General features: G+C 38.2%; 1 protein-coding gene across 1 annotated transcript in view; it reads left to right on the top strand.

The window, feature by feature from the left end:
• WNK3 (WNK lysine deficient protein kinase 3) overlaps positions 1 to 26410 on the top strand; it is a 181614-nt gene that overhangs the window by 135008 nt on the left and 20196 nt on the right. Inside the window, exons 18-21 of the mRNA XM_079909805.1 lie at positions 6219 to 6309; positions 6850 to 6980; positions 7807 to 8429; positions 10991 to 11202. Of these exons, the coding sequence (XP_079765931.1) occupies positions 6219 to 6309; positions 6850 to 6980; positions 7807 to 8429; positions 10991 to 11202 (1057 nt within the window). The remainder of the gene's footprint in view (positions 1 to 6218; positions 6310 to 6849; positions 6981 to 7806; positions 8430 to 10990; positions 11203 to 26410) is intronic.

Here is a 26410-nt window from a genome sequence, read left to right as displayed (position 1 = left end):
GGTGGGAAGGTGCCCCAACCAGTTCACTCATCCGTTCAGTGAATATCTGCTGAGCAGTGAATAAGTCAAGATCTCTGTTTTTGTGGAGCTCACATTCTAGTCGGGGAAGATAGATCCTAAACAAATAAATAAAGGGTTATGATAGAAAGACTAAGGAATTACTTTATATAGGGTGGTCAGGGAAGGATTTGTATGTGATGGTGACATTCATAGGTGGATACCTGTTCCAGGAAACAAAAGAAGGCCAGTAAGTAGGAGAGTGTTATAATATGATGCTGAAGTGATAGATAGGAGACAGATAGATTGTTATAGCTTTGTAAACATTCTGTCCAACCACCCATCCTTTTGGTTGGCCAGGGCGCTCTCTCCTGCTGCCCATATCTACCACCTCAATTTGCTGCATTTTGAAACAGTTCCTGCATATATCATTATGCATTGAAGGAGGCTGCTTTTTCCTCCTTTAATCTTATATGCAGGGCTTCTCTGGTGGCCCAGTGGTTAAGAATCCGCCTGCCAATGCAGGGGACACGGGTTTCAGACCTGGTCCGGGAAGATCCCACATGCCACGGAGCAACGAAGCCCGTGCGCCACAACTACTGAACCTGTGTTCTAGACTTTGTGTGCCACAACTACTGAAGCCCATGTGCCTAGAGCCCGTGCTCTGCAATAAGAGAAGCCACCACAATAAGAAGCCCACGCACCACAATGAAGCATAGCCCCCGCTCGATGCAACTAGAGAAAGCCCGCACACAGCAATGAAGATCCAACGCAGCTAAAAAATTAATTAATTAATTTAAAAAACTTATATGCATGTGTCTACATCTGTTTTTCCTGTTGTACCTGTGTATTTGGGTTGGTAAGGGAGGCTAGAACTTGTATTTAATTTATCATCTTGATCCAGTTATTACTTAATAAAAATCTTTTCTGTAATTTCAGTGGGACCAATGTAACACTTTCTAAATCATAATATTATTGAGAGTTTTTTCCTCTTTATGAAAGTAGTATTACTTGTCCAAAATGGGACTTTGGAAAATAAAAACTGTTCAGAATTTTACTTTTAATAACTGCTGAATTAAGTGTTAATAATGCTTACCCCAAACTGCAGTTTACTTAGTGCTGCTTAGGCTGTCTTCCTTCAGACAAATGCTGAATCCCTTTCTTTGAACTTTTACTCTTTTAATTTTCTAAATTAGTAGGGGCCATGCTCATGTTTCCCAAAGTATTTCTGGCTCTGTATATTAATTTCTTATATTAGTTATTATAAGAAATTTATTTTTAGAATACTCAGAATACAGCAGCAGTTAATTCTGATTTTTGAGGGGAGGGATGGGAGGACAAGAAGAGGGAAGAATGATTTTATAGCCAGCTGTGGCCTGATGCTAACAGTTTTTAGAGCTTGAATTTGAAATAATTTTGAGGTCCATTGTAAATTTCTGTGTGCTTATGTAATGTAAGAAACTTGATTTGGTAATATATTTCTGTAAATGTAAATGCCTAGACATCTTGTTTTTCTGTTTATCATGCATGTCAGGCATCTTAAACTCTCTTAGATAATATAAGCATAAATGAAACTTTCCATTTTAAGATCATAGGGTTTAAGTAACCATTTTTAGTGAATTGGTGCATATGAGGGTTATTTCCTTCATATTTTAATTTTCAGTTTTCAAAGGTGCTATAATAAAAAATATTCTAGGGTGGAAGTTTAATATTCTGCTGTTTTATTTATCTGAAGTCTAAATAGTATTTTTAAAGAAAGGGGAAGGCTTAATTCCTATAAGTTTAATACTTCACGTTTAGTCTGATATGATACTATTAATAGAAGTATACATAGCATTCTATTTTTTTTACGTTTTTATTGGAGTATAATTGCTTTACAATGGTGTGTTAGTTTCTGCTTTATAACAAAGTGAATCAGTTATACATATACATATATCCCCATATCTCTTCCCTCCTGCGTCTCCCTCCCTCCCACCCTCCGTATCCCACCCTTCTAGATAGTCACAAAGCACCGAGCTGATCTCCCTGTGCTACGCGACTGCTTCCCACTAGCTATCTATTTTACACTTGGTAGTGTATATATGTCCATATACGCACTACCACTCTCTCACTTTGTCCCCGCTTACCCTTCCCCCTCCCCGTGTACTCAAGTCCGTTCTCTAGTAGGTCTGTGTGTTTATTCCCGTCTTGCCCCAGGTTCCTCATCACCTTTTTTTTTTTTTTAGATTCCATATGTATGTGTTAGCATACGGTATTTGGTTTTCTCTTTCTGACTTACTTCACTCTGTATGACACACTCTACGTCCATCCACCTCACTACAAATATCTCAATTTCATTTCTTTTTATGGCTGAGTAATATTCCATTGTATATATGTGCCACATCTTCTTTATCCATTCATCTGTTGAGGGACACTTAGGTTGCTTCCATGTCCTCGGTATTGAAATAGTGCTGCAATGAACATTGTGGTACATGACACTTTTTGAATTATGGTTTTCTCAGGGTATATGCCCAATAGTGGGATTGCTGGGTCGTGTGGTAGTTCTATTTGTAGTTTTTTAACGAACCTCCATACTGTTCTCCATAGTGGCTGTATCAATTTACATTCCCACCAACAGTGTATGAGGGTTCCCTTTTCTCCACATCCTCTCCAGCATTTATTGTTTGTAGATATTTTGATGATGGCCATTCTGACCGGTGTGAGATTATATCTCATTGTACTTTTGATTTGCATTGCTCTAATGATTAATGATGTTGAGCATCCTTTCATATGTTTGTTGGCAATCTGTATATCTTCTTTGGAGAAATGTCTATTTAGGTCTTCTGCCCGTTTTTGGATTCGGTTGTTTGTTTTTTTGATATTGAGCTGCATGAGTTGCTTGTATGTTTTGGAGATTAATCCGTTTTCAGTTGCTTCATTTGCAAACGTTTTCTCCCATTTTGAAGGTTGTCTTTTCGTCTTGTTTATGGTTTCCTTTGCTGTGCAAAAGCTTTTAAGTTTCATTAGGTCCCATTTGTTTACTTTGTTTTTATTTCCATTTCTTTAGAAGGTGGGTCAAAAAGGATCTTGTTATGATTTATGTTATAGGGTGTTCTGCCTATGTTTTCCTCTAAGAGTTTGATAGTGTCTGGCCTTACATTTAGGTCTTTAATCCATTTTGAGTTTATGTTTGTGTACGGTTAGGGAGTGTTCTAATTTCATTCTTTTACATGTAGCTGTCCAGTTTTCCCAGCACCACTTATTGAAGAGGCTGTCCTTTCTCCACTGTACATTCCTGCCTCCTTTATCAAAGATAAGGTGACCATATGTGCGTGGGTTATTATCTCTGGGCTTTCTATCCTGTTCTATTGATCTATATTTCTGTTTTTGTGCCAGTACCATACTGTCTTGATTACTGTAGCTTTATAGTATAGTCTGAAGTCAGGGAGCCTGATTCCTCCAGCTCCGTTTCTTTTTCTCAAGATTGCTTTGGCTATTCGGGGTCTTTTGTGTTTCCATACAAATTGTGAAATTTTTTGTTCTAGTTCTGAGAAAAATGCCAGTGGGAGTTTGATAGGGATTGCGTTGAATCTGTAGATTGCTTTGGATAGTATATTCATTTTCACAATGTTGATTCTTCCAATCCAAGAACATGGTATATCTCTCCATCTATTTGTATCATCTTTAATTTCTCTCATCAGTGTCTTATAATTTTCTGCATACAGGTCTTTTGTCTCCTTAGGTAGGTTTATTCCTAGGTATTTTATTCTTTTTCTTGCAATGGTAAATGGGATTTAATTTAATTTCACTTTCAGATTTTTCAGCATGAGTGTATAGGAATGCCATAGATTTCTGTGCATTAATTTTGTATCCTGCTACTTTCCCAAATTCATTGCTCTAGTAGTTCTGGTAGCATCTTTAGGATTCTCTATGTATAGTATCATGTCATCTGCCAACAGTGACAGCTTTACTGTTCTTTTCCAATTTGGATTCCTTGTACTTCTTTTTCTTCTCTGATTGCTGTGGCTAAAACTTCCAAGACTATGTTGAATAATAGTGGTGAGAGTGGGCAACCTTGTCTTGTTCCTGATCTTAGTGGAAATGGTTTCAGTTTTTTACCATTGAGGACGATTTTGGCTGTGGGTTTGTCATGTATGGCCTTTATTATGTTGAGGTAAATTCCTTCTATGCCTACTTTCTGGCGGGTTTTTATCATAAATCAGTGCTGAATTTTGTCGAAAGCTTTCTCTGCATCTATTGAGATGATCATATGGTTTTTCTCCTTCAATTTGTTAATATGGTGTATCACATTGATTGCTTTGTGTATATTGAAGAATCCTTGTGTTCCTTTGATAAACCCCACTTGATCATGGTGTATGATCCTTTTAATGTGCTGTTGGATTCTGTTTGCTAGTATTTTGTTGAGGATTTTTGCATCTATATTCATCAGTGATATTGGCCTGTAGTTTTCTTTTTTTGTGACATCTTTGTCTGGTTTTTGTATCAGAGTGATGGTGGCCTCGTAGAATGAGTTTGGGAGTGTTCCTCCCTCTGCTATACCTTGGAAGAGTTTGAGAAGGATAGGTGTTATCTCTTCTCTAAATGTTTGATAGAATTCGCCTGTGAAGCCATCTGGTCCTGGGCTTTTGTTTGTTGGAAGATTTTTAATCACAGTTTCAATTTCAGTGCTTCTGATTGGGCTGTTCATATTTTCTGTTTCTTCCTGGTTCAGTCTTGGAAGGTGGTGCCTTTCTAAGAATTTGTCCATTTTTTCCAGGTTGTCCATTTTACTGGCATAGAGTTGCTTGTAGTAATCTCTCATGATCCTTTGTATTTCTGTAGTTTCAGTTGTTACTTCTCCCTTTTCATTTCTAATTCTATTGATTTGAGTCTTCTCCCTTTTTTTCTTGATGAGTCTGGCTAATGGTTTATCTATTTTGTTTATCTTCTCAAAGAACCAGCTTTTAGTTTTATTGATCTTTGCTATCGTTTCCTTCATTTCTTTTTCATTTATTTCTGATTTGAGCATTATGATTTCTTTCCTTCTGCTAACTTGGGGTTTTTTTGTTCTTCTTTCTCTAATTGCTTTAGGTGCAAGGTTAGGTTGTTTATTTGAGATGTTTCTTGTTTTTAACGTAGGTTTGTATAGCTATAAACTTCCCTCTTAGAACTGTTTATGCTGCATCCTGTAGGTTTTGGGTCGTCCTGTTTTCATTGTCATTTGTTTCTAGGTATTTTTTGATTTTCTGTTTGATTTCTTCAGTGGTCTCTTGGTTATTTAGTAGTGTATTGTTTAGCCTCCATGCGTTTGTATTTTTTATAGATTTTTTCCCATAATTGATATCTAGTCTCATAGCGTTGTGGTCAGAAAAGATACTTGATATGATTTAAATTTTCTTAAATTTACCAAGGCTTGATTTGTGACCCAGGATATGATCTATCCTGGAGAATGTTCCATGAGCACATGAGAAGAAAATGTATTCTGTTGTTTTTGGATGGAGTGTCCTATAAATTTCAATTAAGTCCATGTCATTTAATGTATCATTTAAAGCTTGTGTTTCCTTGTTGATTTTCATTTTGGATGATCTGTCCATTGGTGAAAGTGGGGTGTTAAAGTCCCCTACTATGATTGTGTTACTGTCGATTTCCCCTTTTATGGCTGTTAGTATTTGCCTCATGTGTTGAGCTGCTTCTATGTTGGGTGCATAAGTATTTGCAATTGTTATAACTTCTTCTTGGGTTGATCCCTTGATCATTATGTAGTGTCCTTCTTTGTCTCTTGTAATAGTCTTTGTTTTAAAGTCTATTTTGTCTGATATGAGTATTGCTATTCCAGCTTTCTTTAGATTTCCATTTGCATGTACTATCTTTTTCTCTCCGCTCACTTTCAGTCTGTATATCTCCCAGGTCTGAAGTGGGTCTCTTGTAGGCAGCATATATATGGGTCTTGTTTTTGTATCCATCCATCCAGTCTATGTCTTTTGGTTGGAGCATTTAATCCATTTACATTTAGGTAATTATCGATATGTATGTTCCTATTCCCATTTTCTTAATTGTTTTGGGTTTGTTATTGTAGGTCTTTTCCTTCTCTTGTGTTTTCTGCCTAGAGAAGTTCCTTTAGGATATAGCATTCTATTTTTGATTACTGATTAGTCCATACAAGAAACTCCAATGGTAGAAACAGTTGCTCCACCTCACCTAAATTACTACCATTTTGGTTTTCCTCTTTTTGTCTCCATTAGGAGATGTCCCCAGATGCTTCACTTCCAGGGGATCCAGAGGCCTATCCTGCTGCTGTGTCAAGCGGTGGAGCCATTCATCTGCAGACAGGAGGTGGATATTTTGGCCTAAGCTTTACTTGTCCTAGTCTCAAAAATCCTATTAGCAAGAAATCCTGGACTCGCAAATTAAAAAGCTGGGCATACAGGCTACGGCAGTCAACCAGCTTTTTCAAGAGATCAAAAGTCCGTCAAGGTAGTGTGCTTACAGTCAGGGACATAGACTAGGTAACATCATTTTTCATTTACTTCTGTTTCTTTTTGTTGTTGTTCATACACAAATCTTGCCACTTTTTCCATGTAGCCCATGTATGTGACACGTCCCATTAATGTCATTGCCATTTTATTTTTCCTTTTGTAACTAATTTGATTTTAAAGTATTCATTTCATATAGATACTAAGTCTCGGGATAAATCTTGCAATGTCTGATTCAGAATTAGGGACTTCTACAATGTTGCTTATTACATTAACACTTTTTTAATTGTCTAGCAGGAGTTAAGCTTTTTCTACTTTTCTTCATTTTTGGTAATGTAAACAAATGTTGTCTTAACAAGCAATTTTCTCCTTTCTGCTTACAATTTGGCAAAACTTGCAGTGGATACAGAAGATACGAGATCACCAGTTGCTCCTGACCCCATTCCTCTGACAGGAGAGTCCACAGCTGATGCTAGGGCTTTCAGTAGATGTAAAGCAATGAGTGGATCATTTCAGCGGGGTCGGTTCCAGGTTTGTGTCTTTGGTTAAATCATCTACAAAGGCATTATAAAAGGTAACAGCATTGAAGATCTAGGTCTGTAGATGGTAATTATTTTAAATGTAGATCATTATCATATTTAATTTCTCCCCTTATATACATCCTGTCACCTTCTGTAGCCATCCACTAAAGGCGAATCTAAAGAAATGAGGATTTTAGTAGCTGGACTGGAGCACAGAAATGGGTCATCATTTTTTGGTGGGTGGTTGGGTCATCTTTTTTATAAATCTAATTTCATGTCCTTTAGAATCTTGGCAATTGAATTTTTTTCTTTTTTCTTTTTTTTTTTTTTTTTTTGCGGTATGCGGGCCTCTCACTGTTGTGGCCTTTCCCGTTGTGGAGCACAGGCTCCAGACGCGCAGGCTCAGCGGCCATGGCTCACGGGCCCAGCCGCTCCGCGGCATGTGGGATCTTCCTGGACCGGGGCATGTACCCGCGTCCCCTGCATCGGCAGGTGGACTCTCAACCACTGAGCCACCAGGGAAGCCCTCATTTTATTTTTTAATTGAAGTATAGATGATTTACAATATTGTGTTAGTTTTAGGTGTACATATGGAATGTTTTTTAATTGCAGAATTTTATTTGAGCAATATGAAGCCAATTCTCTTTGCAAAGGGCCCAATTGCAAAGCTTTTAATATTGCAAGTATAGATGGGATTTTTTAGTTTTGTTATTATCAGTGTTTGTACATTACAGAAGACCATCCAATTGTCTGTGCTATATATTGATATTGAATTTCTTTGTGGGTTTACTCTTTGGTTAGGCAGAGCCAGCCACCTTTGCCTTTTTGTATTTCAGGTGATTACAGTTCCTCAGCAGCAGTCAGTGAAAGTGACATCTTCTGGAATAGAACACATACCAGCATTCAATAAAATGACGAGCCAGCCTAGTGAAGAAGCTTTAGCCTTTACTAAAACAGCAAAGTCTCAATTGGTAGAAATGGAACCTGCCACACACAATCTGCAACCTTCACTTTCTTCTCAGAAGTTACAAGCTCTTCAGGAAACCTTAAAAGAAGATAAAAGAATTCCCAAACAAGCTGACAACTTCTCATCTTTCAGTATGGCTTGTGAGACTGTTGTATCTTTGATGACTCCAGAAAAGGCATTGGAAGAAAATTCAGCCACAGGAAGTAGCATGCAGTCTGGATCTGAACTGTTGTTTAAAGAGAGAGAGATACTTACTGCTGGGATGCAGCCTACCTCTAATAGTGAATTTTCAGCCACTCTTGGTGGCAGAGGGAAATCAGTGGCAAAGAGTGGTCCAGAGAGAGTAAAGTGCTTACCACTCCGTGAAGAAAAAGCCTATGTTCAAACACAGAGCTCACTCTTCTATTCACCGTCTTCCCCAATGAGCAGTGATGATGAGTCAGAAGTAGAGGATGAGGACTTAAAGGTGGAGCTTCAAAGATTACGAGAAAAGTAAGGACTGCTTCTCTTTTGTCACAAATTTGATTGCCTTGGGTTTTATAGAGCTAAGTATTTGATTGGTAACTAATTTTGGATTGGTGACATTTTAATGATGGAAAAAATTTATGGTTGAAAACTACAAAGGTAGCATCAGATCCCACAGGCTAAGGGCTCAGTCCCACAAGACTGCCTCCTTTCAGATGCCCATCATGAGTCCAGGTAGTGTTACCTATGGTTCTTAACAACTTGTTATAAATCAGAGGTTCCCACAAACCCCTCCCCAGGTTTGATTACCTTGCTAGAGTGGCTTACAGAGCTCAGGAAAACAGTTTCCTTACTAGATTATTGGTTTATTATAAAAGGATACAACTCAAGAACAGCCAGATGGCAAGGTATAGGGGAAGGGGCATGGAACTTCATGGCCTCCCAGAAGTGCCACTCTCCCAGCACCTCATGTCTTCACCGACCTAGAAGCTCTTAGAACCCCTGTAGTTCACGGATTTTTATGGAAGCTTCATTACATAGGCATGATTGATTAAATCGTTGGCCATTGGTGATTAATTCAACTTCCATCCTTATTCCCCTCCTTAGAGGTACCCATCCTTAGGGGCTATCCAAAAGTCACTTCGTGATCAGAGGGGCTTGTTTTGAATAATGAGACACTCCTTTTCCCTTTATCACCCTGGAACTATTTCAGGAACTGGAGCTATTTGAGGACAAAAGACCAAATATTATAACAAAAGATTCTCCCATTGCTCTTATCACTTAGGAAGTTACAAGGGTTTTAGGAGCTGTGTGCCAAGAACAGGGACAAAGACCAAATATATCTTTTTTATTATAAAACGTAATATCACAACTGTAAAAATGCACATAAACCAGTCTCCTATTTCTCATGCCCTAATCTCCTCAGAGGCAACCACTATGAACTATTTGGTATATATCTTGCCTGTCATTTTTCTTGCATTTACAAATATATAGTTTTTGAGTTTTATAAAAGTGGGATCATAATATATGTTACTCTACAATTTTTTGACTTAACATTGTCTCCTCTTCATATTCATGTTTGCACAAATAATCTTTATTCCATACATTGGAATAGCATATAGCCATTTAAAGTTTATTTAATCTCTCCTTAATGGGCATTTCAGTTTTATCCCATATTTTGCTTATGTAAAAAGTGTTGAAGGCAACATCCTTATATTTTTACATACTTATGTTAGTATTTTTGTAGGATAGATACCTAAAAGTGGAATTGCTGGGTTAACAGGTTTGTACATTTAAAATTGTCATCCAGTGTAGATATACCATTTTACACACCAAACAGAAATATATGAAAGTGCCTGTTTTCCCACACCTTAACAAGATTAGACTGGATATTATTGATTCTTTTCATTTTATTCCAATCAGATGAATAAAAAATAGTTTTAAAAATCTGTGTTCTATGTATACTAACACATATATATGGAATCTAAAAGAAAAAAAAAATGGTTCTGAAGAACCTAGGGGCAGGATAGGAATAAAGACGCAGACGTAGAGAATGGACTTGAGGACACGGGGAGGGGGAAGGGTAAGCTGGGACGAAGTGAGAGAGTGGCATGGACATATATACACTACCAAATGTAAAATAGATAGCTAGTGGGAAGTAGCCACATAGCACAGGGAGATCAGCTTGGTGACCACCTAGAGGGGTGGGATAGGGAGGGTGGGAGGGAGACAGAAGAGGGAGGAGATATGGGGATGCATGTATATGTATAGCTGATTCACTTTGTTATACAGAAGAAACTAACACACCATTGTAAAACAATTATACTGCAATTAAGATGTTAAAAATTTTGTGTTCTAATTAATACTAAGGATGTGCATCATCTCATATTTATTGGCTACTTGTATTTCCTCTTCTTTGGAGTCACCTTTTCATATTCTTTCCCCCTTTTTCTATAAAGTTGTTTCTTTTTTTCTTATTGATTTTTAGGAGCTATTTATATATTCGGAATATTAACCTTTTACTATATGTTACAAATTTTTTTCCTGTTTATACTTGCAACATATAATAAAGAAAAGGTTAATATTATCAGTACTATGAGACTTTAATTTTTTATTATTTTTTTTTTTTTGCGGTATGCGGGCCTCTCACTGTTGTGGCCTCTTCCATTGCGGAGTACAGGCTCCGGACACGCAGGCTCAGTGGCCATGGCTCACGGGCCCAGCTGCTCCGCAGCATGTGGGATCTTCCTGGACTGGGGCACGAACCCGTGTCCCCTGCATCGGCAGGCGAACTCTCAACCACTGCGCCACCAGGGAAGCCCGAGACTTTAATTTTTTAAATTATTTTTTACTGTATTGAAGTTTTAGAAATTCGTTTTTGTCAATTTATTGAGCTTTTTGTTTATGTCTGATTAGTTTAATGTCACACTTAGGAAGGCATTGAAAATCTTAAAATTGTGAAAATATTCTGTATTTCCACATTCTTAATCTAAATTCCTTGTTAAACTTTACTTGTACTGGTAGAGTTCCTTGGCTCATTTGTATGGTGCCTGTGCCATTAAAATGCTTTCTGCATGATTTTCCTTCAGACACATTCAGGAGGTGGTAAATCTTCAAACCCAGCAGAATAAGGAGTTACAGGAGCTCTATGAACGCCTTCGGGCAATTAAAGATGGCAAAGTCCGATCATCAGAGATTCCTCTACCACCTGCATCACCACGTAGACCAAGATCTTTTAAAAGCAAACTTCGAAGCCGTCCCCAGTCCTTGACACATGTGGACAGTGGCACAGTTGTAACAGGTAAATCAATCTTAAAAGTGATTAAAAAAAACTGGTCAAAGATCAGCAAAATTAGAAAAATAACAATTAACTTATTTTTTATTAAGCTAAGGTGATTTAAAGAAGTATACATTATTCTGAGGTTCTTTTCCACTTTGTTGGTGCTGAATGTTCTTTTATGAAATAATGATGAGGATAGGTGATAGATTTTGGAGAGCAGATGAGTGTTATGTTTTCATTTGGAAAACAAATACCTGGAAACCCAGTTTAAATCCCCAAAATAAGTTTTTGAAATGTTGGTAGTCAATGGGAACTGCTGGTCTAGCATTTGGAGTTTGTTGAGGATTTTATTGCTTAACAAAGATAATCTTAAAAGTAAAGTTATGTGCTATCTGATGTAAGAGATCTTCATTTATTACGAGACTATTAGAAAAACTGTACATCTTTGAATCTGTAAAAAGAGAGAGGATCAGTCTCAACTTAATAAAGAAGTTGTTAATCAGGTCAGACTTACTTGGTTACTTGTGCATAGTCAAGGTGGGGTTGAGGGTGAACTGTAAGGGTATATGTGAGATCACAACAGAATTTGTGATAGGCAGAAAAATGGTCCCCCCCGCCAAAGACATCCATGTGCAAATCCCTGCAACCTGTGACTGTGTTCAATTATATGGCAAAGGGTAATTGAGGTTGTAGATGGAATTTAAGATGCTAATCAACATTTTAAGATGGGGATATCCTGGATTATCTGAGTGGGCCCAGTGTAATCACAAGGGTCCTCTAAAGTAGAAGAGAGAGGCAGAAGAAAAGATATGAGGAAGGAAGCAGTGTCAGAGAGATGCAGCACTGCTGGCTTTGAAGATGGAGGAGAAGGGCCACAAACCAAGGAATGCAGGCAACCCATAGAAGCTGGAAAAGGCTGGGGAAGTTTGAAAAAACAAGATTTATTATTCACAGGTCCTGGGGAGTACACATCGTGTGGGCCACATAGCAAGAGGTTTGGTCAGGAGGTGGGAAACAGGAGTACATACTAGAGAGCAACAGCACACACTAGCAGATCTGGGGTTCTTACTTTATTCTGGTTGAGGGTGGGGTACCTAGTGTTTCACAAGTTCACTGTTTATTGAGAGTGAGAGTGGGAATTAAAGCACAGGGAGGGAAAAGCAGGGTCACTCAAATGATCAGTTATCTAGGTCAACCAGGGCTTTCTAAAAGGGAAACTTCATGGGTGGGGTGGCCTGGCTCTTTATACAGTTGTATAGCTGGCAATGGGTTTATTTGAGATGGATTTCTTTGAAATGTATACCTCAGCAATCAAAAGCTTAATGTCAGGCACTTTCTTATTAGAATCAAAAAAGCTAATTGTCAGGCACTTACACCACACTGCTTCTTTCTAGTCAACCATGGGATCTCATGGTAAAAACATGCCTTTTGAGATTGGTTTTTTGACTCATAACATTGTCTTTGGGATTATTTAAGTTATTTTGTGTTATAATAGCTTATTCCTTTTAGTTGCTGAGTAATATTCCATGCTATGGATGTACCACAGCTTGTGTTTTTTTTCTTTTTCAACATCTTTATTGGATTATAATTGCTTTACAATGGTGTGTTAGTTTCTGCTTTATAAAAAAAGTGAATCAGTTATACATATACATATGTCCCCATATCTCTTCCCTCTTGCATCTCCCTCCCTCCCACCATCCCTATCCCACCCTTCTAGGTGGTCACAAAGCACCGAGCTGATCTCCCTCTGCTATGCGGCTACTTCCCACTAGCTATCTATTTTACAATTGGTAGTGTATATATGTCCATGCCACTGTCTCACTTTGTCCCAGCTTACCCTTCCTCCTCCCCGTATCCTCAAGTACATTCTCTAGTAGGTCGGCATCTTTATTCCTGTCTTCCCCCTAGGCTCTTCTGATCATTCTTTTCTTTCTTCTTTTTTTTTTTTTTTAGATTCCATATATATGTATTAGCACACGGTATTTGTTTTTCTCTTTCTTACTTACTTCACTCTGTATAACAGTCTCTAGGTCCATCCACCTCACTATAAAAAACTCAGTTTCGTTCCTTTTTATGGCTGAGTAATATTCCATTGTACATATGTGCCACATCTTCTTTATCCATTCATCTGTTGATGGACACTTAGGTTGCTTCCATGTCCTGGCTATTGTAAATAGAGCTGCAATGAACATTTTGGTACATGACTCTTTAAATTATGGTATTCTCAGGGTATATGCCCAGTAGTGGGATTGCTGGGTCATATGGTAGTTCTATTTGTAGTATTTTAAGGAACCTCCACACTGTTTTCCATAGTGGCTGTATCAATTCACATTCCCACCAAAGTGCAAGAGGGTTCCCTTTTCTCCACACCCTCTCCAGCATTTATTGTTTGTAGAATTTTTGATGATGGCCATTCTGACCGGTGTGAGATGGTATCTCATTGTACTTTTGATTTGCATTTCTCTAATGATTAATGATGTTGAGCATTCTTTCATGTGTTTGCTGGCAATCTGTATATCTTCTTTGGAGAAATGTCTATTTAGGTCTTCTGCCCATTTTTGGATTGGGTGGTTTGTTTTTTTGATATTGAGCTGCATGAGTTGCTTGTATGTTTTTGAGATTAATCCGTTTTCAGTTGCTTCATTTGCAAATATTTTCTTGCATTCTGAGGGTTGTCTTTTGGTCTTGTTTATGGTTTCCTTTGCTGTGCAAAAGCTTTTAAGTTTCATTAGGTCCCATTTGTTTACTTTGTTTTTATTTCCATTTCTCTAGGAGGTGGGTCAAAAAGGATCTTGCTGTGATTTATGTCATAGAGTGTTCTGCCCATGTTTTCCTCTAAGAGTTTGATAGTTTCTGGCCTTACATTTAGGTCTTTAATCCATTTTGAGTTTATTTTTGTGTATGGTGTTAAGGAGTGTTCTAATTTCATTCTTTTACATGTAGCTGTCCAGTTTTCCCAGCACCACTTATTGAAGAGGCTGTCTTTTCTCCACTGTATTCTTGCCTCCTTTGTCAAAGATAAGGTGACCATATGTGCGTGGGTTTACCTCTGGGCTTTCTGTTGTGTTCCATTGATCTATATTTCTGTTTTTGTGCCAGTACAATACTGTCTTGATTACTGTAGCTTTGTAGTATAGTCTGAAGTCAGGGAGCCTGATTCCTCCAGCTCCGTTTTTCTTTCTCAAGATTCTTTTGGCTATTCGGGGTCTTTTGTGTTTCCACAAAAATTGTGAAGTTTTTTGTTCTAGTTCTGTGAAAAATGCCATTGGTAGTTTGTTAGGGATTGCACTGAATCTGTAGATTGCTTTGGGTAGTAGAGTCATTTTCACAATGTTTATTATTCCAATCCAAGAACATGGTATATCTCTCCATCTACTTGTATCATCCTTAATTTCTTTCATCAGTGCCTTATAGTTTTCTGCATACAGGTGTTTTGTCTCCTTAGGTAGATTGATTCCTAGGTATTTTATTCTTTTGTTGCAATGGTAAATGGGAGTGTTTCCTTAATTTCTCTTTCAGATTCTTCATCATTAGTGTATAGGAATGGAAGAGATTTCTGTGCATTAATTTTGCATCCTGCCACTTTACCAAATTCATTGACTAGCTCTAGTAGTTTTTTGGTAGCATCTTTAGGATTCTCTATGTATGGTTTCATGTCACCTGCAATCAGTAACAATTTTACTTCTTTTCTGATTTGGATTCCTTTTATTTCTTTTTCTTCCCTGATTGCTGTGGCTAAAACTTCCAAAACTATGTTGAATAGTAATGGTGAGAGTGGGCAACCTTGTCTTGTTCCTGATCTTACTGGAAATGGTTTCAGTTGTTCCCCATTGAGAATGATGTTAGCTGTAGGTTTGTCATACATGGCCTTTGTTATGTTGAGGTAAGTTCCCTCTATGCCTACTTTCTGGAGGGCTTGTATCATAAATTGGTGTTGAATTTTGTCAAAAGCTTTTTCTCCATCTATTAAGATGATCATACGGTTTTTCTCCTTCAGTTTGTTAAAATGGTGTATCACATTGATTGATTTGCATATATTGAAGAATACTTGCATTCCAGGGATAAACCCCACTTGATCACGGTGTATGATCCTTTTAATGTGCTGCTGGACTCTGTTTGCTAGTATTTTGTTCAGGATTTTTACATCTATGTTCATCAGTGATATTGGCCTGTAGTTTTCTTTCTTTGTGACATCTCTGTCTGATTTTGGTATCAGGGTGATGGTGGCCTCCTACAATGAGTTTGGGAATCTTCCTACCGCTGCTATATTTTGGAAGAATTTGAGAAGGATAGGTGTTTGCTCTTCTGTAAATATTTGATAGAATTCTCCAGTGAAGACATCTAGTCCTCCTGGGCTTTTGTTTCTTGGAAGATCTTTTAATCTCAGTTTCAGTGCTTTTGATTGGTCTGTTTATATTTTCTGTTTCTTTCTGGTTCAGTCTTGGAAGACTTTGCTTTTCTAGGAATTTGTCCATTTCTTCCAGGTTGTCCATTTATTGGCATATAGGTGCTTGTAGTAATCTCTCATGATTCTTTGTATGTCTGCAGTGTCAGTTGTTACATCTCCTTTTTAATTTGTAATTCTATTGATTTGAGTCTTCTCCCTTTTTTTCTTGATGAGTCTGGCTAATGGTTTATGAATTTTGTGTATCTTCTCAAAGAACCAGCTTTTAGTTTTATTGATCTTTGCTATTGTTTCCTTCATTTCTTTTCCATTTATTTCTGATCTGATCTTTATGATTTCTTTCCTTCTGCTAACTTTGGGGTTTTTTTCTTCTCCTTTCTCTAATTGCTTTAGGTATAAGGTTAAGTTGTTTATTTGAGACGTTTCTTGAGGTAAGATTGTATTGCTATAAACTTCCATCTTAGAGCTGCTTTTGCTGCATCACATAGGTTTTAGGTCGTTGTGTTTTCATTGTCATTTGTTTCTAGGTATTTTTGATTTCTTCTTTGATTTCTTCAGTGATCTCTTGGTTATTTAGTAGTGTATTGTTTAGCCTCCATTTGTCTGTATTTTTTATAGATTTTTTCCTGTAATTGTTATCTAGTCTCATAGTGTTGTGGTCGGAAATATTACTTGATATGATTTCAGTCTTCTTAAATTTACCAAAGCTTGATTTGTGACCCAAGATATGATCTATCCTGGAGAATGTTCCATAAGCACTTGAGAAGAAAGTGTATTCTGTTGTTTTTGGATGGAGTGTCCTATAAATATCAATTAAGTCCATCTCGTTTAATGTATCATTTAAAGCTTGTGTTTCCTTATTTATTTGCATTTTGGATGATCTGTCCATTGGTGACAGTGGGGTGTTAAAGTCCCCTGTTGTGATTGTGTTACTGCTGATTTCCCCTTTTATGGCTGTTAGCATTTGCCTTATGTATTGAGATGCTCCTATGTTGGGTGCATAAATATGTACAAATGTTATATCTTCTTCTTGGATTGATGCTTTGATCATTATGTAGTGTCATTCTGTGTCTCTTGTCTATTTTGTCTGATACGAGAATTGCTACTTGAGCTTTCTTTTGATTTCCATTTGCATGGAATATCTTTTTCCATCCCCTCACTTTCAGTCTGTATGTGTCCCTAGGTCTGAAGTGGGTCTCTTGTAGGCAGCATATATACGGGTCTTGTTTTTGTATCCATTCAGGCGGTCTGTGTCTTTCGGTTGGAGCATTTAATCCATTTACATTTAAGGCAGTTATCGATATGTATGTTCCTATTGCCATTTTCTTAAATGTTTGGGGTTTGTTATTGTAGGTCTTTTCCTTCTCTTGTGTTTCCTGCCTAGAGATGTTCATTTAGCATTTGTTGTAAAACTGGTTTGCTGGTGGTGAATTCTCTTAGATTTTGCTTGTCTGTAAAGGTTTTAATTTCTCCTTCGAATCTGAATGAGATCCTTGCTGGGTAGAGTAATCTTGGTTGTAGGTTTTTCCGCTTCATCACTTTAAATATGTCCTGCCACTCTCTTGTGGCTTGCAGAGTTTCTGCTGAAAGATCAGCTGTTAACATTATGGGGATACCCTTGTGTGTTATTTGTTGTTTTTCCCTTGCTGCTTTTAGTATTTTTTCCATTTAATATTTTTACCTTGGTCCTTCATCTGCTGTGTGTTTCTCTGTCTTCTCATTTTGCTTAACTTACCATGTTTGGGGTCTCCTTTTCACAGGCTGCAGGTTCATAGTGTCTGTTGTTTTTGGTGTCTGCCCCCAGTGGCTAAGGTTGGTTCAGTGGGTTTTGTAGGGTTCCTGGTGAGGGGACTGGTGCCTGCGTTCTGGTGGATGAGGCTGGATCTTGTCTTTCTCGTGGGCAGGACCGTGTCTCGTGGTGTGTTTTGGGGTGTCTATGACCTTATTATGATTTTAGGCAGCCTCTCTGCTAATGGGTGGGGTTGTTTTCCTGTTTTGCTAGTTTTTTGGCATAGGGTGTCCAGCACTGTAACTTGCTGGTCATTGAGTGGAGCTGGGTCTTAACGTTGAGATGTAGATCTCTGGGAGAGCTTTCGCCATTTGATATTATGTGGAGCCAGGAGGTCTTTGGTGGACCAATGTCCTGAACTCCGCTCTCCCATCTCAGAGGCACTGGCCTGACACCCGGCTGGAGCACCAAGACCCTGTCAGCCACACCGCTCAGAGGAAAAGGGAGGACAAAAAAGGAAGAAAGAAAAAAATAATAAAATAAAATAAAGGTATTAAAAGAAAAAATATATATTATTAAAATTAAAAAAATTTTAAATTCATAAAAAAAGGAAAGAAAGAGCAACCAAACCATTAAAGAAATCCACCAATGATAACAACCGCTAAAAACTATGCTAAGAAAAAGAAAAAGGACAGACAGAACCCTAGGAAAAATGGTAAAAGCAAAGCTATACAGACAAAATCAAAGAAGTATATACATACACACTCACAAAAAGGGAAAAAGGAAAACAGTATATATTTCTATATATTACAAAATTAAAAAGGAAGAGAGCAACCAAATCAATAAACAAATCTACGAATGGTAATAAACTCTAAATATTAAACTAAGATAAACGTAAAACCAGAAACATATTACATGCAGAAAGGAAACCCGAAGTCTACAGTTGCTTCCAAAGTCCCCCGCCTCAATTTTGGGATGATTTGTTGTCCATTCAGGTATTCCAGAGATGCAGGGTACATCGAGTTGATTTTGGATATTTGATCTGCTGGCTCCATGCCGGCTAGCTGTGGCGCACTAGTCCCCTTCAGGCTGTTCACGCAGCCAACTCCAGTTCTCTCCCTGGGATCTGACCTCCAAATCCGGAGTCTCAGCTCCCAGCCCCCACCCCCATCCCCGCCCTGGTGGGTGACCAGAGAAGCCTGTCAGGCTGGTGAGTGCTGGTCGGCACTGATTCTCTGTGCGAGAATCTCTCTGCTTTGCCCTCTGTACCCCTGTTGCTGTTCTCTCCTCCGTGGCTCCGAAGCTTCCCCACCACCACCCCCCATCTCCACCAGTGAAGGGGCTTCCTAGTGTGTGGAAACTTTTCCTCCTTCACAGCTCCCTCCCAGTGCTGCAGGCCCTTTCCCTACTCTTTTGTCTCTGTTTTTTCTTTTGCCCTACCCAGGTACGTGGGGAGTTTCTTGCCTTTTGGGAAGTCTGAGGTCTTCTGCCAGTGTTCAGTAGGTGTTCTGTAGGAGTTGTTCCACATGTAGATGTATTTCTGATGTATTTGTGGGGAGGAAGGTGATCTCCACATCTTACTCCTCTGCCATCTTGAAGGTCTCTCTGTTTATTTGTTTAGTGATTTTCCTTTACTAATTCTGTATTCCCTGAGTTCTTTGCTAGCCATTGAGTTCTTTGCTAGGTAAAAAATTTCTAAAAAAAATTTTTAAAGCCTGGTATGCTAGAGTTCACACCTGGGCCAGTACAGTTAGTGGTGAACCAATAATTGGTCAGAATATTTTATTAAATGCCTTGTCTGGTTGTCGTCGTCAAGAAAATCTCTGTGAGAAGGCACACCTTCAGGCTTTAGTTTGCAAGATATCCTTTGAATTTACTTCCTGCTTGCCCAGGAACTCAAATCGAGCCAGAATTGAATGACTAGTCCATTCTCCATTTTCAGGTCTTTCCTGGTATGGCAGAGATTTATATTCCCAGGAATATGTCAGAGGTTTTCAAATTTTCCTATAGTCATTTAGTTGTCCTAACATTGTTTTTAAATTCTAGACCAGGATCTTATTTGCCCAAACTGAAATCATAGCCTTAAGCATCTGATTTGTTGCCAGCACTTTCCTATTGTTTCAGTAATGCTCTGGAGGTAGCCCCCTACCTCTTCCTGCCCCTCATACCCATGCCTGGCTGGGCTGAGCTGAACTCTGAGTGAAATCAAATATCCACCACACTAATAATACAGGTTTTCCCAGGTTGTTTCGAGTTCAGACAAAATATTGACTGTGCTCTGGGGATAGTGCTTTTAAGGGAGCTCAAAAAGAGGTCTGTTTTCTCCATTGTCTGCAGTGTTCCTGGCTTTTGGCTACCACAACACTGAGCTGGGGTGAAAGGGGTATGGGAATTACGACAAGTTAAAAATGTCACAGACCTCAGTAGTTTGTCCTGGGTTAATGATTTTTATTTTGTTCTTTGTCTTTGGATAATTGTTAGAGTTCTGAAATGGTTGGTTTTAGTTGTTTTGCCCATATTTTCATTGTCTTAAGAGCAAATTCACCTAGGTCCTTTTGCTGCGTTTTTTGAAGGCATTCTCCTCCCTCTTTTTCTATTTTCTTAAACAGTTTGTGTTGAATTAGTATCATTTCTTCTTTAAATGTCTAGAAGAATTTTCCAGGGAAACAATGTGGGCTCAGAGATTTATTTTTTTAGAGGTTTTTAACTGCAAATTCAAATTCTTGAATAGTAGTTACAGGATTATGCAGGTTATAAATTTTCTGTTGGCTGAGTTTTGGTAGCTTGTGGATTTTGAGAACTTGGTCCATTTCATCTACGTTGCTGAATCTTTGTGTTTAGAGTTGTTCATTATTATTTTCTTAATATCTTGTATATTTGTAGTATTATCATCTCTTTAATTCCTGATATCTGTAATTTGCATCATTGTTTTTCTTTGTCAGTCTTGTAGATGTTCATCAATTTTATTGATCTTTTCAAAGATCCATTTGTACTTTTATTGATTTTCTCTGTTGTTTTCCAATTTTAAATTTCATTGATTTCTGCTATTATCTTTATTATTTCCTTCCTTCTACATGCCTTGTTTTTATTTTGCTGTTTTTCTGGTGTCTTAAAATAGAAGCTTAGATTTTTGATGTGAGACCTTTCTTTTTGTAATACAAGCATGTAATGCTATAAATTTTCCTTATGAGCCCTACTTTGGCTGCATCTACTAAGATTTTTAAAAATTAAGCTTTATTTTGGGGGGATATTTTTAGATTTACACAAAAATTATTAAGATAGTACAGAAAGTTTCCATATCTCTCATGCCCAGTTTCCCCAATTATTAACATCTTATACATTAGTATGGTACATTTATCACAGCTAATAAACCAATCTAGATACATGATTGTTAATCAAAATTCACATTTTACTCTGATTTCCTTAGTTTTTACTTTATATCCTTTTTCTGTCCCAGGATCACATCCAGGACACCACATTATATTTCGCAGTCATGTCTCCTAGGCTCCTTTTGGCTTCAACAGTTTCTCAGAATTTCCTTGTTTTTGATGACCCTGACAGTTTTGAGGAGTACCGGTCAGTTATTTTGAAGAATTTTGTTTTTGAACAAATCTTTACTTACTGGTGTTGGGCGGGAAGAAATTTTCCTCTGGCCTTCTAGGTTCCTCTGGCTGGTCTAAAATTAAATTAACATGACACAAATTAATAGGAGAAAATCAAACAAAAGTTTAATAACATGTATACATGGGAGACATTCACAGAAAGTTAGACAAGATGAAAAGGCAGAGGGCTATATACCAGATGAAGAAACAAGATAAAACCCTAGAAAAACAACTAAATGAAGTGATGATAGGCAACCTTCCAGAAAAGGAATTCAGAATAATGATAGTGAAGATGATCCAGGACCTCGGAAAAAGAATGGAAGCAAAGATTGAGAGGATGCAAGAACTGTTTAACAGGGCTTCCCTGGTGGCGCAGTGGTTGAGAGTCCACCTGCCGATGCAGGGGACACAGGATCGTGTGCCGGTCCGGGAAGATCCCACATGCTGTGGAGCGGCTGGGCCCGTGGGCCATGGCCGCTGAGCCTGCGCGTCCGGAGCCTGTGCTCCGCAACGGGAGAGGCCACAACAGTGAGAGGCCCACGTACCGCAAAAAAAAAATAAAATAAAATAAGGAAATGTTTAACAAAGACCTAGAAGAATTAGAGAACAAACAAACAGAGATGAACAATACAATAACTGAAATGAAAACTACACTAGAAGGAATCAATAGCAGAATAACTGAGGCAGAAGAACGGATAAGTGACCTGGAAGACAGAATGGTGGAATTCACTGCTGTGGAACAGACTAAAGAAAAAATAAAGAAAAGAAATGAAGACAGCCTAAGAGATCTCTGGGACAATGTTAAACACAACAACATTCGCATTATAGGGGTCCCAGAAGGAGACGAGAGAGACAAAGGACCAGAGAAAATATTTGAAGAGATTATAGTCGAAACCTTCCCTAACATGGGAAAGGAAATAGCCACCCAAGTCCAGGAAGTGCAGCGAGTCCCATACAGGATAAACCCAAGGAGAAACACGCCGAGACACATAGTAATCAAATTGGCAAAAATTAAAGACAAAGAAAAATTATTGAAACCAGCAAGGGAAAAATGACAAATAACATACAGGGAACTCCCATAAGGTTAACAGCTGATTTCTCATCAGAAACTCTACAAGCCAGAAGGGAGTGGCATGATATACTTAAAGTGATGAAAGGGAAGAACCTACAACCAAGAATACTCTACCCAGCAAAGATCTCATTCAGATTCGATGGAGAAATCAAATCTTTACAGAGAAGCCAAACCTAACAGAATTCAGAATTCAGCACCACCAAACCAGCTGTACAACAAATGTTAAAGGAACTTCCCTAAGTGGGAAACACAAGAGAAGAAAAGGACCTACAAAAACAAACCCAAAACAATAAGAAAATGGTCATAGGAACACATATCAATAATTACCTTAAACGTGACTGGATTAAATGCTACAACCAAAAGACATAGGCTTGCTGAATGGATACAGAAACAAGACCCATATATATGCTGCTTACAAGAGAGCCACTTCAGACGTAGGGACACATACAGACTGAAAGTGAGGGGATGGAAAAAGATATTCCATGCAAATGGAAATCTAAAGAAAGCTGGAGTAGCAATACTCCTATCAGATAAAATAGACTTAAAAATAAATAATATTACAAGAGAGAAGGAAGGACACTACCTAATGATGAAGGGATCAATCCAAGAAGAAGATATAACAATTATAAATATATATGCACCCAACATAGGAGCACCTCAATACATAAGGCAACTGCTAACAGCTATAAAAGAGGAAATCGACAGTAACACAATAGTGGGTGACTTTAACACCTCACTTACACCAATGGACAGATCTTCCAAAGTGAAAAGAAATAAGGAAACACAAGCTTTAAATGACACAATAGACCAGATAGATTTAATTGATATTTATAGGACATTCCATCCAAAAACAGCAGATTACACTTTCTTCTCAAGTGCTCATGGAACAGTCCCCAGGATAGACCACATCTTGGGTCACAAATCAAGCCTCAGTAAATTTAAGAAAATTGAAATCATATCAAGCATCTTTTCTGACCACAGCGCCATGAGATTAGAAATGAATTACTGGGAAAAACATGTAAAAAACACAAACACATGGAGGCTAAACAATACAGTACTAAATAACCAAGAAATCACTGAGGAAATCAAAGAGGAAATCAAAAAATACCTAGAGACAAATGACAACAAAAACACGATGATCCAAAACCTATGGGCTGCAGCAAAAGCAGTTCTAAGAGGGACGTTTATAGCTATAGAAGCCTACCTCAAGAAACAGGAAAAATCTCAAATAAACAATCTAACCTTACACCTAAAGGAACTAGAGAAAGAGGAACAAACAAAACCCAAAGGAAAGAAATCATAAAGATCAGAGCAGAAATAAATGAAATAGAAACAAAGAAAACAATAGCAAAGATCAATAAAACTAAAAGCTGGTTCTTTGAGAAGACAAACAAAATTGATAAACCAGTAGCCAGACTCATCTGGAAAAAGAGGGAGAGGACTCAAATCAATAAAATTAGAAATGAAAAAGGAGATGTTACAACAGACACCGCAGAAATACAAAGCATCCTAAGAGACTACTACAAGCAACTGTATGCCAATAAAATGGACAACCTGGAAGAAATGGACAAACTCTTAGAAAGGTATAACCTTCCAAGGCTGAACCAGGAAGAAATAGAAGATATGAGCAGAACAATCATAAGTAATGGAATTGAAACTGTGATTAAAAATCTTCCAACAGGACTTCCCTGGTGGCGCAGTGGTTGGGGGTCCGCCTGCCAATGCAGGGGCCACGGGTTCATGCCCCAGTCCAGGACGATCCCACATGCCGCAGAGCGGCTGGGCCCGGGAGCCATGGCCGCTGAGCCTGCGTGTCGGGAACCTGTGCTCTGCAATGGGAGAAGCCACAACAGTGAGAGGCCCGCGTACGGCAAAAAAAAAAAAAAAAAAATCTTCCAACAAACAAAAGTCCAGGACCAGATGACTACACAGGTAAATTCTGTCAAACATTTAGAGAAGAGCTAACACCCATCCTTCTCAAACTCTTCCAAAACATTGCAGAGGAAGGAACACTCCCAAACTCATTCTATGAGGCCACCATTACCCTGATACCAAAACCAGACCAATATACTAGAAAAAAAAGGAAATTACAGACCAATATCACTGATGAATATAGATGCAAAAATCCTCAACAATATACTAGCAAACAGAATCCAACAACACATTAAAAGGATCATATACCATGATCAAGTGGGAGTTATACCAGGGATGCAAGGATTCTTCAATATACGCAAATCAATCAATGTGATACACCATATTAACAAACTGAAGAATAAAAACCATATGGTCGGGCTTCCCTGGTGGCGCAGTGGTTCAGAGTCCCCCTGCCGATGCAGGGGACACGGGTTTGTGCCCTGGTCCAGGAAGATCCCACATGCCGTGGAGTGCCTAGGCCCGTGAGCCATGGCCGCTGAGCATGCGTGTCCGGAGGCTGTGCTCTGCAACGGGAGAGGCCACAACAGTGAGAGGTCCGCGTATCACACACACACAAAAAAAACCCATGTGGTCATCTCAATAGATGCAGAAATAACTTTTGACAAAATTCAACACCCATTTATGATAGAAACTCTCCAGAAAGTGGGCATAGAGGGAACCTACCTCAACATAATAAGGGCCATATACGACAAACCCACAGCAAACATCATTCTCAATGATGAAAAACTGAAAGCATTTCCTCTAAGATCAGGAACAAGACAAGGATGTCCACTCTCACCACTATTATTCAACATAGTTTTGGAAGTCCTAGCCACAGCAATCAGAGAAGAAAAAGAAATAAAAGGAATACAAATTGGAAAAGAAGTAAAGCTGTCACTGTTTGCAGATGACATGATACTATACATAGAGAATCCTAAAGATGCCACCAGAAACTACTAGAGCTAATCATTGAATTTGGTAAAGTTACAGGATAAAATATTAATGCACAGAAATCTCTTGCATTCCTATACCCTAATGATGAAAAATCTGAAAGAGAAATTAAGGAAACTCCCATTTACCACTGCAGCAAAAAGAATAAAATACCTAGGGATAAACCTACCTAGGGAGACAAAAGATTTGTATGCAGAAAACTATAAGACACTGATGAAAGAAATTAAAGATGATACTAACAGATGGAGAGGTATACCATGTTCTTGGATTGGAAGAATCAATACTGTGAAAATGACTATACTATCCAAAGCAATCTACAGATTCAATGCAATCCCTGTCAAGTTGCCAGTGTAAGTTTTTACAGAACTAGAACAAAAAATCTTAAAATTTGTATGGAGACACAAAAGACCCCGAATAGCCAAAGCAGTCTTGCGGGAAAAAAATGGAGCGGGAGGAAGTAGACTCCCTGACTTCAGACTATACTACAAAGCTACAGTAATCAAGACAATATGGTACTGGCACAAAAACAGAAACATAGATCAATCGAACAAGATAGAAAGCCCAGAGATAAACCCAGGCACCTATGGTCAACTAACCTATGACAAAGGAGGCAAGGATATACAATGGAGAAAAGACAGTCTCTTCAATAAGTGGTGCTGGGAAAACTGGACAGCTACATGTAAAAGAATGAAATTAGAACACTCCCTAACACCATACACAAAAATAAACTCAAAATGGATTTGAGACCTAAATGTAAGACCGGATACTATAAAACTCTTAGAGGAAAACATTGGAGGAACACTCTTTGATATAAATCACAGCAAGATCTTTTTTGATCCACCTCCTAGAGTAATGGAAATAAAAATAAAAATAAACAAATGGGACCTAATGAAACTTAAAAGCTTTTGCACAGCAAAGGAAACCATAAAGAAGACGAAAAGACAACCCTCAGAATGGGAGAAAATATGTGCAAACAAATCAATGGACAAAGGATTAATATCCAAAATATATAAAGAGCTCATGCGGCTCAATATTAAAAAAACAAACAACCCAATCCAAAAATGGACAGAAGACTTAAATAGACATTTCTCCAAAGAAGACATACAGAAGGCCAAGAAGCACATGAAAAGCTGCTTAACATCACTAATTATTAGAGAAATACAAATCAAAACTACAATGAGGTATCACCTCACACTAGTTAGAATAGGCACCATCACAAAATCTACACACACCAAATGCTGGAGAGGGTTTGGAGAATAGGGAACCCTCTTGCACTGTTGGTGGGAATGTAAATGCATACAGCCACTATGGAGAACAGTATGGAGGTTCCTTAAATTCTAAAAATAGAATTACCATATGATCTAGAAATCCCACTACTAGGCATATACCCAGAGAAAACCATAATTCAAAAAGACACATGCACCCTGATGTTCATTGCAGCACTATTTACAATAGCCAAGTCATGGAAGCAACCTAAATGCCCAGCGACGGACGAATGGATAAAGAAGTTGTGGGACCTATATACAATGGAATATTACTCAGCCATAAAAAGGAAC

This window comes from Stenella coeruleoalba (assembly GCF_951394435.1).
Source record: "Stenella coeruleoalba genome assembly, chromosome: X".
Lineage (NCBI taxonomy): Eukaryota > Metazoa > Chordata > Mammalia > Artiodactyla > Delphinidae > Stenella > Stenella coeruleoalba.
This window is presented reverse-complemented; position numbering and strand designations above follow the sequence as displayed.